General features: G+C 35.4%; 1 protein-coding gene across 9 annotated transcripts in view; it reads right to left on the reverse strand.

Moving 5' to 3' along the window:
• The window catches only part of INPP4B (inositol polyphosphate-4-phosphatase type II B), an 840,435-nt gene that overhangs the window by 231,768 nt on the left and 591,680 nt on the right, over positions 1-16,987 (reverse strand). For all 9 annotated transcript variants that reach the window (XM_017532667.1, XM_037740455.1, XM_017532659.2 and 6 more), the window contains one exon: positions 7,508-7,619. In XM_017532667.1, coding sequence (XP_017388156.1) covers positions 7,508-7,619 — 112 coding nt within the window. The remainder of the gene's footprint in view (positions 1-7,507; positions 7,620-16,987) is intronic.

Below are 16,987 nucleotides of genomic sequence, written 5' to 3' on the forward strand. Positions count from 1 at the left end.
TTTGAAGCAATCTAATATGGTAAATGACCCTCTGAGCAATCTTCCCTTGATAATAAAGATGTATTCACAATATGATTTGTGGAAACAAATAAGCAAAAGAAAGTAAACATATGTGAGAAGAAAGAGTTTGGATTTTCACTTATATTTTATTCCATGCTCTGAAATTTAAGACTCAAGATTAAAATGAAGTATTTTATATAAAGGTACTGTTATGGACTGAACTGTGTCTTTCAAAGTTCATATGTTGAAGACCCAACCTCCAATATGACCATATTTGGAGACAAGGACCTTTATGGAGGTAACTAAGATTAAACGAGGTCATAAAGATAGAGCCTTAATATTACAGAGCTGATATTCTTACAAGAAAAGGAGAAGATACCAAAACACTATCTCTCCCTCTCTCACTTCCTCTCTCTCTTCCTGCTTGTGCACAGAGGACAGACCATGTGAGAATGTAGCAAGAAAGCAGTAATTGAACAGGCTGGCACATTGATCTTGGACTTTCTAGCCTCCAGAACTGTGAGAAAGTAAATTCCTGTTTTTTAATCCATACATAGTTTATGGTATTTTGTTATGGCAGCCCAAGCTGAACAATATCAGTTATCACGCTTTTATTTGTTTAAGTCTACATGAGATAACGTGTCACTTTCATGGCACATGATTATAGTGCTAATAGAAGTTTCATTCCTTTCTCCCTAGCTCATGCATACCATGAGCGATATTATTTTAGGAATAACCCCTATTTCGTTTACTTTCTCTTTCCATAAATGACAGTCATTCAGGTCTTAAATCACCATTAGTAGCAGATAATATTATTTTCTGTTGATTTTTGTTTAGCAGATTTCAAGGGTCCATGAATATGCAGTTCTAAAAAACACTCTAGGTGTTTCTAATCACAGTTTAAAAAACGCTGAGATAGTTATTTACACAATAAATGTCATGTATGTTGGGCCTTACTATTTTTCTCAAACGTGAATATTCTTAAAGATTGCCAAGGCAGCTTATTAAAAAATTGCAGAAAGGTCAAGGTTTACAAATAATCCAGACAGGGCAGCACTGTTGCCAAAGTGTTTGGTGTGTTTACCATTTTAGTCAGCGTATGACTCATACACCGTGTGTACTGCCACTGCCACCTGCTATTTCTGGAACAGCTCAGTTAAGTCTTTTTTAAGTTCATGTTCCTAAGCCAGAAACACTCTGTAGGATTTGGGTGGGGGCATTTTCCTAGGTACCAAGTTCTCCATTTATGAAAAGAGCATAATTCATTTTGCACTACCTTATCTGTAGTGACATAGTCTGGAGTTAAAGGGTGGGCTACTTTTGAGGAAAGTGGAAAAGTGGCTGGTAATATATTCAGACTCAGAAAAAGGAGCTCTACTTTGAAATGGGAAATGTTCCTGCTACTGGTCTCCTGGTACACAGTTATAAGTCTAGGCATGATTATCTGCCTATTTCTGGTCTGGGTTCCCAGTTTAGCTTCCAAATCCTCCCTCCTTGATCTTGAAGCAAGTGTTCATGTGATAGTGACAAAGATGAGTCTTATATAGAACTACAAAACAAGCAAGGATGGAATGAAGAAATACAGCCCTAAGACAGGGCCTTGAATGCACAAACCCAAAGAAAGTCTGCTCCAAGACATTACCACGGCCCTGATATTAGTAAATGACCTGATTTTAACCATGGATCTTCTTAGAATATTTTTATAATGTGGGATATATTCCAAAGGGAGGAGAGGATAATAGAGAAGAACAAGGTTTAGGGCAGCAGAGAAGACTCTAGTTTATTCTGGGAAAAAGAAAAACAAATTGAAAGAAAATATTTGATGTTTTTATAAAGCACATTCACACATCTACAACCATCTGATCTTTAACAAACCTGACAAAAACAAACAATGGGAAAAGGATTGCCTATTTAATAAATGGTGTTGGGAAAACTGGCTAGCCATATTCAGAAAGCTGAAACTGGATCCCTTCCTTACACTTTATACAGAAATTACCTCAAGATGGATTAAAAACTTAAACACAAGACCTAAAACCATAAAAACCCCAGAAGAAAACCTAGGCAATACCATTCAGGACATAGGCATGGGCAGAGACTTCATGACTGAACCACCAAAAGCAATGGCAACAACAGCCAAAGCTGACAAATGGGTTCTAATTAAACTAAAGAGCTTCTGCAAAGAAAAAAAAAAAAGTACCATTAGATTGAACAGGCAGCCTACAGAATGAGAGGAAATTTTTGCAATCTAACCAGATGACAAATGGCTAATAGCCAGACTCCACAAAGCACTTAAACAAATTTAGAGGAAAAAATAGCCAGACAAAACCCATCAAAAAGTGGGCAAAGGATATGAACAGACACTTCACAAAATAAACATATGAAAAAAAGTTCATCATCATTGGTCATTAGAGAAATGCAAATCAAAACCACAATAAGATAACATCTCACACCAGTTAGAATGGCGATCATTAAAAAGTCAGAAGAAAACAGATGCTGGAGAGGATGTAGAGAAATAGGAATGCTTTTACACTGGTGGTAGGAGTCTAATTAGTTCAACCATTGTGAAAGACAGCATGGCGATTCCTCAAGGATCTAGAACAGGAAATATCATTTGACTCAGCAATCCCATTACTGGGTATATGTCCAATGGATTATAAATCATTCTACTATAAAGACACACACACCTATATGTTTATTGCAGCAGTGTTCACACTAGCAAAGACTTGGAACCAACCCAAATGCCCATCAGTGATAGGCTGGATAAAGAAAACATGGCACATATGCTCCATGGAATACTATGCAGCCATAAAAAAAGATGAATTCATGTGCTTTGCAGGGACATGGATGAAGCTAGAAAATCATTCTCAGCAAACTAACACAATTACGGAAAACCAAACACTGCATGTTCTCACTCATAAGTGGGAGTTGAACAATGAGAACACATGGACACAGGGAGGGAAACATCACACACCCATGCCTGTCAGGGGGTAGGAAGCTAGGGGAGGGATAGCATTAGGAGAAATACCAAATATAGATAACAGGTTGACAGGTGCAGCAAACCACCATGGCACATGTATACCAATGTAATAAATCTGCACATTCTGCATATGTGTCCCAGAACTTAAAGTATAATCAAAAATAAATTAAATAAAATAAAAAATAATAATTTGTTAAGTGTTGGATAAATGCCATCTCCCATGGAGGAGTTTCCTAAGTAAGAAAAATCAAACATGCTCCAAGATAAGAGACATGAAACCAGAAAATAAGTCACAATGGGCCTTATTAGTTTTTTAAATGATCGTTCATAAAGCTTTTCTTCTATGATCAAGAACAATACAAAGATATCCATTCTCAACACTTCTATTCAGTGTTACACTGAAAGTTCTAGCTGGAACAATCAGAGAAGAAAAAGAAATAAAAGGCATCCAAATAAGACAGGATGAAGGGAAATAGTCTTTGTTTGCTAATAACATAATTGTATATGTAGAAAACCCTCATAACATCACCAAAAAAAGAATAGTTAAAACAGATAATTCAGTAAAGTTGAAGGATACACAACTCATAAAAATCAGTAGTATTTCTTTACGCTGACAACAAACCATTTGAAAAAGAAATTAAGAAAGCAATCCCATTAACAATAGTATTAAAAAAAATACTTGGAAGTAAATTTAACCAAGGATTTAAAAGATCTGTATACTGAAAACTAGAAAACAATGATGAAAGAAATTGTAGATAACACAGATAAATAGAAAAGTATCCCATGCTCATGGACTAGAAAAATTAATACTGTTAAAATGTCTATACTACCAAAGGAATATACAGATTAAATGAATCCCTATCAATATTCTAATGTCATTTTTCATGGAAATAAATGTTAAAAATCCTAATATTGTTAAGAAAGCACAAAAGACCTTGAAGAGTCAAAGGTATCTTGAGTGAAAAGAATAAAGCTGGAGGCATCATGTTAGCTGACTTCAAAATCTATTATAAAGCAAAGCTGTGGTAAACAAAATGGTATATTACCGGTGTAAAAACAGACACATTGGCCGATGGAACAGGGCAGAAAGCCCAGGAATAAACCCATACATATGGTCAATTTGTTTTCAACAAAGGTACAAGAATACAGAATGGAGAAAGTGCAATTTCTTTAATAAATTGTGCTGGGGAAACTAGATGTCCACATGCAGAAAAATAAAATTGGACCCTTATCTCATGCGATGCTCATGCACAAAAATCAACTCAAAATGAATTAAGACTGAAAAGTAAGCCCTAAAACTATAAAAGTAGTAGGAATAAAACATTTAGAAATGCTCCATGACATTGGTCTGGGCAAGATTTCTGTGATATGACCCCAAAAGCACAGGAACAAAAGCAAAAATAAACAAATGGGATTGCATCAAACTGAAAAGCTTCCGCACAGCAAAAGAAACATTAAAGAAACAACACATGGCTTGGGATAAAATATTTGCAAACTATATACCTGACAAGGAGCTAATATTCAAACTACATAAGAAATTCAACTTAGTAGCAAGAAAACAGCTCAATAAAAAATGGGCAAAGGACCTAAATAAACACTCTCAAAAAAGGACACATGCATGGCCAATAGATACATTAAAAATTGCTCATCATCACTGATTATCAGGAAAATGCAAATTAAAACTATAATGAAATCCTATCTCACAGAAGTCAGAATGGCTATTATCAAAATGATGAAAGATAAGTACTGGTGACGGTGTGAAGTAAAAGGAACCCTTATGCTCTGTTGGCATGACTATAAATTAATACAACCATTATGGAGAACAATATGGAGCCTCCTCAGAACACTAAGCATTGAACTACCATAAAACCCAGCCACCCCACTCTAGGTACATAGCCAAAGGAATTGAAATCGGTATGCTAAAGAGATATCTTCACTCATGTTCCTTGCAACATTATTCACAATCACTAAGATGTGGAAGCAATTTTGGTGTCCATCATCAGAGGAATGGAAAAAGGAAACGTGGTATTTACCCGCAATGAAAAACGACTCAGCTTTGAAAAGGGGGAAAGTTCTGTTACTAGTGACAACATGGATAAACCTGGATGATATTATGCTAGATGAAATATGCCAGGCACAAGACAAATACTGTGTCATCTCATTTCTAGATTGTGAAAGAAAACAGATTCTTGGAACCCAGGCTCACTATACCGGAGGGAAAGTTAAGATTGGGAACTGAATCACACAAAAAACTGCCTTTGTTTCTTTTCCCCATCAAACAGATAGCTGCAATGATAGAAGGACACATCTGTCCCCTATGCCCTACTTCACAAATTGCTCACAATTCCTTGTGGGCCCCAGCAATATATATATATATATATATATATATGGACCTACAAAATAGCCTGAGTACAGAGCTTTGCTGAATCTCACCCTAAAGATATAAATTAACAACTTATATCTTCACAGACAGGGGACAAGGACAAGACTAGAAAATCATCCCTCTGCCCACCCTGAGACAAACGTATAACTGACTTTATTTTATCTTAAGTAAAATGTAGATTTACTGAATATAAGAGGAATGAATAATTGGCTATTCCTCTTTTCCTTTTCACATATAAAATGTAGATTCACTGAGCATTAATGAAAGCCTCACTATGTGACCACTTGCCTCACTACCTGCCCTCCCCCCTCTTTCTTTCTCTTCTCTTCCCCTCCTCCTCACTCTTTCCCTTTCACATACTGGAGTCCTAAAAACCCTCTTTGGAAAAGGCAGAGATCACAGATGCTCCTCTGATTTGTGTTTTTTCCCAGGTGCGGCCTCAACCTTGGCAAAATAAACATCTAAATCAATTGAGACCTGCCTCGGTCATTTTTTTTTTTTTGGCTTACATTTGTGGAATCTAAAAGAGTCAAACTCAGAAGTAGAGGGCAGGATGATAGTTATCAGAGGGTGGGGGAGGGAAAGTTTAGGGAAATGGGAGATGCTCATCAAAGGGTACAAGTTTCCGTTAGCCAAGATGAATAAGCTTTGGTAAGCTACTGAGCAGAATGGTCACTATAGAATAGTGCATTGTAGATTCCAAAATGGCTAAAAGAGGAAATTGTAAATGTTTTTACCACATATACAAAATAAGTATGTGAGGCGATAGATTTGTTAATTAGCCAGATTTAATCATTCCATAATGCAAGCATATATCAAAACATCACATTGTACCCCATAAGCATATACAATGATTGTTTATTAAAAATATATGTATATATATATGTGTGTGTATATATGTATGTATATATGTATATATATGTATGTGTGTATATATGTATGTATATATATGTATGTGTGTGTATATATATGTGTGTGTATATATACATACATATATATATATATAGAGAGAGAGAGAGAGAGAGAGAGACAGAGAGACAGAGAGACAGAGAGATATGAAATCTTACTCCATCACCCAGGCTGGAGTGCAGTGGTGCGATTTTGACTCACTGCATCCTCCACTCCCCAGGTTCAAGAAATTCTCCTGCCTCAGCCTCCCGGTAGTCAGGTTTACAGGCACCCACTACCACACCTGGCTAACTTTTGTATTTTTCGTAGAGTAGGTGTTTCATCATCTTGTCCAGGCTGATCTTGAACTCCTGACCTCATGATCCACCCACCTCAGCCTCCCAAAGTGCTGGGATTACAGGCGTGAGCCACTATGCCCAGCCACTAAAAATATTTTTTTAATGCTCCTTTATTAAAAGGTAGAAATAATAGTGTATAAAATTTATTTTCCTAAAAGAAACTACCAGCAGTTTGTAAGTCTACCTCAAGTGCTTAAATGTCTTAATAAAACAAGCAATTGCATTCCTAAGAAAGGAATTTAGGCTAATATTTACATAGAGTTTCTCTGTCTTAGTGAAAAGGAACAGAAAGAAAGAGAAAATCCTAGACATTTATTTATATATATCAGGCCTTTATTCTGTGCTTCAAGGAAGCAGCTTCCCCTTCGGTTGGTGTTGTCCCCCCTCCAGAGCTGTTCTTTCAATGAATACTATTTCGGGCTTTCTCTCTCCTCAATTTCATAAGGCACAAAGTTCTTGTTAAATCTGCCCCCTTCATGTAAAGCTGAAATACAAATTAAAATTGCATATCTTTCCAAAGAAGGTTTTGGGAATAGAGAACATGTTATTTTGGGCAATTGCCCTCCCAGATCTTCTGGCATCTCACATAGGTTAATTATGGTAAAATGTGACAATGATCAATACATTTGTTCCAACTGAAAAGAGGCAGTGTCAATGAGGGAGCTGGCAGGGAAGAGGAAGTTACTTCTGAAAGGAGCATTGCTTTGCATAGTTCTAAGCAAATAGGTCCTCTGGTTCAGAGGCTGAAACACACATATTGTACTCCAATTTCAGAGCTGTTTTCTCATTTAGGTTTTGATAATGAGATTTCAAACCCCACAGAGGTGTTGGTGAGACAGACATCTGGCAAAGCTGATCATTTTTAATTTAATTTGTGCAGTGAGCAGACTAAGAGCCTACCTTTTGTCCCTGTACATCTGTGGTGATGTGGTCAGTTTCCCCATCCTCAATCTCCCCCATCTTCACGACACTGACTTCTATGGTGCCAACCACTTTGCCACCATCTGAAGTTCTGCAACAAAAATACATGAAATTGAATGGTAAGAAGCTTCTGTCTCCCCCAGAAATATCCAAAACACATTTGTTTCTGAAAACCACAAGCATTGCTATTTACTTAATAAGGCAAAATCTGGACAAAACACAGCAAGACATGTTAATAGGGTAGGTTTTGTTTTTAATTTGAATTGAAAATTATCTATGGATGTGTGAGGTAAGAGCATGGACTGTTTAAAAGTATCTCAGGAAGATGAAACCTCCTAAATGTTCTCAGAGGTACCCTCAAGGAAAGAACATTGTGCCATAGATCAATATCCTATTTGAAACCATCGAATCTAAAACAGCCCATCAATACCAACTGCATGAGATACTGCATGTGTCTATCACAGAAACTATGGAGTAAAAGAGAAGAGAGTATAAACATTCTTATCTTCCTCTATGACTGGGCTATTGGCTACAAAATCTGACTTTGTGCCTTTTCTCTAACATTTTTCTTTACAGCCTATTAAGTAAAAATGATTCTCTCCTAGCAAACATAAGAACATGTAAAGCAGAACATAACCCAAAGCTCATTTAGTACGGCTCCTCACTTTTTCAGATAAAAAAACTGAGACTCACAAAGATGGAAAGACCCTTCCAAGGTAACGGAGTGGCAAATTCAGGTTTCTGTCTTCTCTGAGTCATCAATAACTCTTCTACATTTGATGATAATAATATAAGATTTTCATCATTATTATTTTTAGCAGTATAAAAATTTTATGTTTGGCAATAATAACGAAAGCCAAAGATAAGTTTAAGAACCACACTGTAAGATTCTCTAGTTTCCTTTTCTGAGCAAGAAAAACTACAGAATAAATAGTATCATTATACCATGGAAACATTGTGACATATAATTATATTTTCCCTGGAGTCTTTTGTGAAAATAGGTAGCAAGCCACCTCGTAGATAAGATGTGTTGCTGTAACTTCTATTTACACACAATTGTCTGTATTCTACTTAAGCACAATTGTCTGAACAAGTACTCATCTGACATCTCATTTTCCTTATTAGTCACATCTTTTATGAAATTTATTTTCAACTTTTAGCTGAACACCAATGATGTCTTTCTTTTAACTAATTCCTTCTAAATGCTGCTCTTTTTTAATTAAAAGTGTCAGAAAGGAGCAGGGGGATTTCTATGAGTAGTTTACCAAAATACTAATTAAAATATCATTATTTATCATTATTAAGTGAAAAGAAAAACTGATTCTATTACTAGATAAGGTACAAATTAAAACACAACTTTGAACTATATTTTTAAGAAAATTAAAGGAGAAAATTTCTGATGGCATGTACACAGCTAATGTCATAGTGCAACAAAGATAATTAAAATAGAAAAAGGAAAGTGATTTATTGTTAAATAGATTTTTTACTAAAATATGAAGTGAAATGGTTCTTGGTGATTTTGGAATTAATGGAAATTATAATGTTGACTCAGTTGTTTGAAATTAATATAGAAACCAAGTATTCATCACAAACAAGATGTATAGACAGGTGACAGTATGATCTGTGATGTTTTAGAAAACTATATTAGCTCCAATTCTGGGATGGCTTTAAATAATTCATTATGTCATTTTTTCAGTGTGTCATATTCTCATTTAAATATGACATAATAACTTGTCATAAGTCATGGTGTGGCATGTTTCTGTACAATTCTTCAGTAACTAGTAGTTAAATAAAGCATATAATAAGGACCTTCATGGATACTACTTAAAAATTAATTTGGTAGATATTTGTAGATTTCTTTTTCACCAAAATTGCTTATCTATAAAAAAATAAACATACATTTTTCTTCTCAAAAGACTTGTTTAAAACTTTTTATTTGGGCAAACTAAGTTATTTTCATTTCTAGAAGCACAAGGCCTACATATGACTGTCTAAATTTGTTCACTAATCTAATCCAAATAATGCACCTAATGATTTGAAACAGAAAGGTTGTGTAATAAACTGTATATGTCATAATGGTGGAAAGTGTGAACTCAAGAGTTTGACTTATCTGTTAGCTGTGTGACTTTGGGAAAGTCATTTACCCACATGAATCTTTAATTTTCTCATTTGTAAATGGAGATGACAGTAGCCTTGTTTTAAGAATTAAATTATGGGAGTTGATTAATAGGAAGTGCTAAACACAATGTCTTACACAAGATAACTACCACTCCACCCCATCATCCTAGTAGCAGTATTGGTACAATAGCAGTAGCAGCAAAAACAGAATTGCTACTGTCATTAATGTATTAAATTATATTTAATCTGATTATCTCAAGAAACTTTACTGAAACCAATATCCAAGACTACAGTAAAAGGCTCTAGGATCTCATGGCATATGCATCTCAACGGTGATTAAATGGTCACTGGGGATACAAAGATTTTGTTTTTTCGTTGTTTGTTGTTGTTGTTGTTGGTTTGTTTCGTTTTTTAGATGGAGTCTTGCACTGTCATCCAGGCTGGAGTGCAGTGGCACAATCCTGGCTCACTGCAACCTCCGCCTCTTGGGTTCAAGTGATTCTCCTGCCTCAGCTTCCTGAGTAGCTGGGACTACAGGCGCACGCCACCATGCCCAGCTAATTTTTTTTTTTTTTCAGTAGAGACAGGGTTAGCCAGGATGGTCTCAATCTCCTGACCTCGTGATCTGCCCATCTCGGCCTCTCAAAGTGCTGGGATTACATGCGTGAGCAACCGTGACCTGCCAAGACTTTGTAATAAGAGGATTTTACGATGTTTACATTCCTAGTAATGCAGAGAACACAAATTTGCTATTTATAATGCAAGTGAATCCTTCTAAAATACTAAAGTATATGAATAATCAATGAACTATGGGAGTGAACTTTGGAACTACATTTCTATCTATTCCCTTTTTTAAAGTATGTGGCTCCTTTTTCAATGATTTTCCTTCCTTTTGGGTTTCCTATTTTTCCTTGTTTTCCACAGGCTTCCACTTAGTGCGTGAGTAGAATCAAAGCAAGAAATATGATTAATTTAGTGACAGTATAGAATTCTGGCATGACTGTTTTCCCAAAACCATTTTGGCAGCTTTTTTGCATGCCCTGAAGCATGTTTCCTCAATTGAACTTTATGAAAAATGCAGAATGGTGAAACCAGGTTTTAAACTAAAGAACTAAACCCAAGACATCCAAAAGTATGGTTCACCCTGTCATGGAACTAGAACGTAAAATGTAGGAGCCATTTCCTATTCATTCTGTTATAATTTACTATATGGAGAATACAGATATCCACATTTCTTTTCAATTAGAAGAGTCACAAATGAAATATCTATTTCATATTTCCAAAGATGTTTTCAAAGATGACTTAAAGATTTAGAAAAAAAATTCTTAAATGGTAAATTATGCTTCCAAGTTATCACTTATTAATTGGAAAGGCTAGTAATAATAGCTTAATCATTATTCATCACTGAAATTCTACTAAATGTTATCTTATGGAAATTCATCACATCTGCATAGAAGATATATTAAAGAGAGTTCTGTGCTAGATATCAAGAAATCCAGGTTCTATTTCCCACTCAGCCACTAGGTGCATATCACTTCAGTTCTCTGGATTTCAGCTTCCATTACTGCAAAACAAAGTGTTGGTTTCTAAAGTCTCTTTCATACTGTTAGGACTCAAATCTCAGGCTCTAATCACTTCTGCGATTCCATCATAGACCATCACAGACTGATATGGACGCAAGAAAAATCTCAGGTCAATTCTAGCCTCTCTTCCTCACTCCACACCTTCCCATTCCACTTTCTGCCAAAACAAACCAAATACATGCTAAATCTGGAGAGTAATTTAGCATTTATAGCCAAATTTAAAAAAAGGGCTGGCTTTTCTTACAATATCATATTTTATATTATATATATATATATCATATAGATGTATACAGCAATATGACATTGGATCTTGGTATGTTTGCAAGGATACAAATTTGATTGAACCAAAAACAGAATTATCTTCATACTCTTACCTTTCCTAGCAATTCATGTGGCAATAAGATGGGGCTGCAGTGATCAATATCTCAATCTACTTAAGGAAAAAAACCAGGTTATTTCAGACAGTGGGTATTGCCAGGTCATCACCACTGTTTAATGCAGAAAGCAGAGACAGAAGTAAAAGAAAAGCAGTTCATGGCTGCTACAGTATTTTGATCACAATGTCAAGTTTCTCTTTCCCTCGGAAGATAGTCTTAAATATTTAACCACAACAAAACGACGTGGAAGACAAAGATGGGGAAAATTTCAGCAATACAAATCTACACTCCCTTCTTACCTAAGTTTTCAGCATACATAATATATTGGTCACCAAAGTTCTTTAAAATCTGCCTTTAAAATGACTGCCCTAATACTTCCTAATGAAATATTCAATCTCACATGCTGCAACACATAAATATTTTTAGAAGACTAAAGGAAAGGGAATGTAAAACAGTCTTCTAACAAAAGACAATTTAATGACACTTTTTATAAACTTCTATCTCACCTATTCTGCCAAAGTTAATAGAGGGAAAAAAAGAAAAATGAAAAACACCTCCAGAAATGTGAAACAGCAAAATGAAAATAACTTCTCGATTTTGGAAATGCCACAGAGATACAAACCAACAAATGGCTCTGTAAACATCCAGGGACAAACCATCATTAGCACTGTCAGTCTTTGTGAATATAAAGTAGTCCTGGTATTACACACAGGAATCTTCAGCTGGGAGACATGCCTTGCATTTAAACCATCTAGACATGTAACCAGAAATGAAAATCTCACCCAAACATAAAAATAAACAAGGGCCATAAGTAAACAAACAGATTCACTGAGTGAGTGCACCCTGATGATCTTTCTGGTGAATACAATTATACATCAGTGCCAGATGTATTTAGGGCCCACAGAAGTTGGATTTATATTTAAGTATGTATAACTAAACACACCTCTATCTGGCTAAAATTCACAAATGTCAGAAGCCATATAATGCTTTCAAATTAATAGTAAAGTAAAACTTCTCAGTTTTGCTTAATATGAATAACCTATACACTAGGGTTTATTTCTTAGTTTCCTGCCCTTTTCTCAGTATAAGCTCACCTTCAGACATTTCATCTGTCATCACGAGCTGTAACTATCCAATCCTATATTCCCAACTTGATCTTGATTTTCTGATGTAGAACTCCAAATTCCCTTTATTCTGATCTCATGATTTCACATTCTACAAGCTTGAGACTTAAACTTTCATTCCCTCAAACCCAAATTCACTCACATTAGTAGCATGTCATCCTCCCAAAACCAAAACCAAGAATATTCCATCTCTACCTCTGCCTCGCCTTTCCCCTTTTATCAGTCAATAAGTCCTACCAACTCTTCCTCCCTAATGTCTCTTTCACATGACCCTTCCCAATAGCAACATTCCAATTAGTTTTATTACTTCTCTTATGTTATACCTGAAGAACGTACTTCCCATCCTCCAGTGTCTGTTTCTTCCATTTCATTCATGTCAACTTTTCTTCTTAAAGCTCTGCTTTCACTATTTTATTTTTTTCCTGTTAAAAGTCCTTAGACATTGCCCAACACTTACTCAACAAGGCTAAACTACATAGATCTGTCAAAGTTTATGGACATTCAGTATTTTTGGCTCACACTGATCCACCTTATCACATACCATTAAATAATAAAGTATGGTTTAGTGGAAAGCACAGTGAATGTTGAGAAACAAAGCCTTAATTATGGTGCTGACTCTCTCTATATAATAAACAGCTATGTAATTATGGGCAAGCAACTCAGTCTCTGTAAAGATTTCCCAGCTATAAAATATAATGATTGTAAACCATCCTACTTATCTCACAAGATTCATGTGATCAAAAAGAAGATCTTGGGTTTTCATGTGAAAATGCTTTAGTATATGGAAATTAGTAGTATTGTTTCCTGGGGCACAAAGCTTCAAGAGCAAGCTGTAGAAATGTTGACCATCAGTTTTTCAGACTCACTGGCTTATAGATTACTCTTTACTGCTAAAAACAGTACTGTCCAAATATGAGGAATTATACAAATGCAAATAAGATAAAGCAATTTTTACCTTCCTCATGATACTACTACAAATACATATTTGGAAACTTGTTTTAATGCTAAATGTAAAATATAAAGTAGCTCCTTCAATTAAGAAATGTTTCATCAGCAAGGTGAGGAAACAAGGTTGGCATCTTGTAAATGTCTTTGTCAGGATTCCAAATTTGCATTAAAATTAATAGGTCATTCTTCCAGAGGTAAGTTGGTATTACACTGTGATTTTGATTTGCATTTTCCTGATAAAAATATGAAACCAGCCCAAATGCCCATCAATCAATGGGTGTATCAATCAATGGGTGTATAGAGAAACTGTTTTATATATATATGCACACACATACGCACACCATGGAATACTACTCAGTCACAAAAAGGAACAAAATAATGGCATTTGCAGCAAGCTGGATGAAATTGGAGACCATTATTCTAAGTGAAGTAACTCAGGAATGGAAAACCAAAACCAAACATTGTGCGTTCTCACTCATAGGTAGGAGCTAAGCTATGAAGATGCAAAGGCGTAAGGATGATACAATGGACTTTAGGAACTTGGGGGAAAGGGTGGGAGGAGAATGGGAGGTAAAAGATTATACATTGGGTACGGTGTGCACTGCATGGGTGATGGGATTAAGATTTGGAATTTTTGTCAGGATTCCAAATTTGCATTAAAATTTATAGGTCATTCTTGGGTGCTTGGATGACAGGTTCACCCAAATCTCAGAAATCATCACTAACCAACTTATTCATGTAAACAAATACCACCTGCTCCTCAAACACCAAAAATGATAAATAAATAAGTGGCCATCATGATCTGACCATTGGGTCCCAGTTCCAGGTAACATGGATTATGCACACTCTACAACATTGTGTCCACTTAATGCAGCTATAAAACATAAACAGAACGTAAGGAACAGCTATTTGAGGACCAAAATTAAACAGCACCATGTATACTGGGAAGGAGTTAAGAATCTTAAATATTACTGAACCAGCAGTACGTTTACCATTTCTTCTTCTCTAGTTTCTCCCAACCTAGATTCAACACAGCTCAAAACCCAGGTGTGAGCATTGGCATAGACAGAAAGAGCTCCAGTAGAATTTCTTTCGTTCTCACTCAGAGGCAGAAAAGTGGTCTCCTGATACTCAGAAAAAATGAAGGGAGTTCCCTTTTCCTCTCTCCACTATCTCATGCCACAGCCCTTAAGTAGCCTTGCAGTGGCAGTAGTGGCTGTATTTAGGGCTCACAGAGACCTAAAACTGTGAGGGACAAAAAGTTTCCTCTCTAATTGGAGAAGCTGTAATCACAATAGAGTGTAGTGAATTCTCCTTTTTATTTTTCTTGATTGTCTTGCCACATGGCCCCCAGAAGAAGGTGGAGTTGTACAGGAAATCATGTAAATAAAACCCAAGCTTACTGGCTAGAGGATCAAAAAAGGAAGCCACAGGAAACAGGAAGTATGGAGGAGAACATGGAGAGGAAGAAGCTCTGAAAAGTGACTTCTTAATATTATTCATGAACTCTGTGCTTGCCCAAAGTTGTGCATGCCAGGGTCTGGTACTAAAAAGTATGTAAGAGAGTTTGAGAAATAATCTATGAACCAGAACACCACAAAGGTCTTAGCTGTCACTGGATGACAAATCTGAGGAGGAGGTCTGAATAACATTACCAAATTTTTGAAAACGGAAGTAAAATTGAAACCACAAGCCTTCACAGGACACAAGGCCAATGCACAAATATCTACTAATGAACAACTGGAAACTGAAATTTAAAAAATTCTGTAGATCCAAAACAAATAAAATGTTTAGGAGTGACTGTAACAAAATATATACAAGAGCTTTATGCTAAAAACTATAAATGCTAATAAAAAAATCCAAAGAAGGGCTAACTAAATAGACACATATACATATACTATGATCATGGATTGGAAGAAGCGACTTTAAAAGCTGTCAATTCTCCTCAAATGGATCTACATATTTAATGGAATACCAATCAAAATTCCAGCCAGATTTTTTTGCAGACATCAACAAGCTGATTTGAAAAGTAACAAGGAAAGACAAAGAAAATAGAACATCCCAAAACAGTACTGGCGGAAAAAAAAAATGAAGGAATTGCACTGACTGACTTTTAGATATATTGTAAATCTATAGTCATTAAACTGTGGTTTTGAAATAGGACAAACACATTGAAAAATAGAATCAAGAGGCAATAGAGCCAACTGATTTTTGACAAAGTTACAGGCAATGAGATGAACTAAAAATAGTCTTTTCAACTAATGCTATTAGAACAATTAAACATCCATTTGGGAAAGAAAAAAAACAAAAAAAATCTGCTTGAACTTTACAAATTAAACAAAGCAGTTAACTTAAAATAGTTCATATACCTAAATGTAAAACACAAAAATGTAACACTTTAAAGGTAACCCAGGAAAAAAATTCTGTGAACTGGGATTAGGTTCTTAGAGTTCTTCAGTGTAACACCAAAGTCATGATCTATAAAAGAAAAACATCAATAAAATAAAGTCTGTCAAAACTGACAACTTTTGCTCTGCGAAAGACATTGTTACAATAATAAAAAGACAAGCTACTGACTAGGAGAAAACGTTTACAAATCACATAGCTGACAAAGAACTTGTATCTGAAGTATATAAAGAGTTCTTAAAACTCTAACAACCAATTCAATTAATCAATGTGCTAAACACTTGAACAGGTATGTTTCAAAAAAGGATATATGGATGGCAAACAGCACATAAAAAGATGTTCAACACTATCACATTAAGTTTTAATTAAAATTAAAACTACTATGAGATGCCATTTTAACACCCTTATAATGGCTGGCAAGGATGAAGTTTGACCGAAACTCTCCTACGTTCCTGGAAGGAAAAGCAGCTCAGCCGTTTCTTATAAAATTAAACACACACTTATCATATGATCTAGAAATCCCAATCCTAGATATTTACCCTCAAGAAATGAAAACTTCGGGCCACATAAAAACCCCCACATGAGAAATTCAGCAGTTTCATTCATAATTGCCAAAAACTGGAAAAGATCAAAATATCCTTTAATGTAAATGGTTAAACAAACTTTGGTGTATCCACCACAAACAATGTTACTCAGCAATAAAAATAAACTATTGATACATCAACAATGTGGATGAATTTCAAAGACATTGGACTGAATGAATGAAGTCATCCCAAAAGGTTATATACTATATGATTCAATTTATTCAATTTCATTCTGAAAAAGGAATAGCTATTGTGATGGAGAACAGATCAGTGGTTGCCAGGGGTTGGTGTGGGTTGAGTTATGAATCAAAGGGGCAGT

This window comes from Cebus imitator, unplaced genomic scaffold, assembly GCF_001604975.1.
Source record: "Cebus imitator isolate Cc_AM_T3 unplaced genomic scaffold, Cebus_imitator-1.0 Scaffold4, whole genome shotgun sequence".
Classification (NCBI taxonomy): Eukaryota; Metazoa; Chordata; class Mammalia; order Primates; family Cebidae; genus Cebus; species Cebus imitator.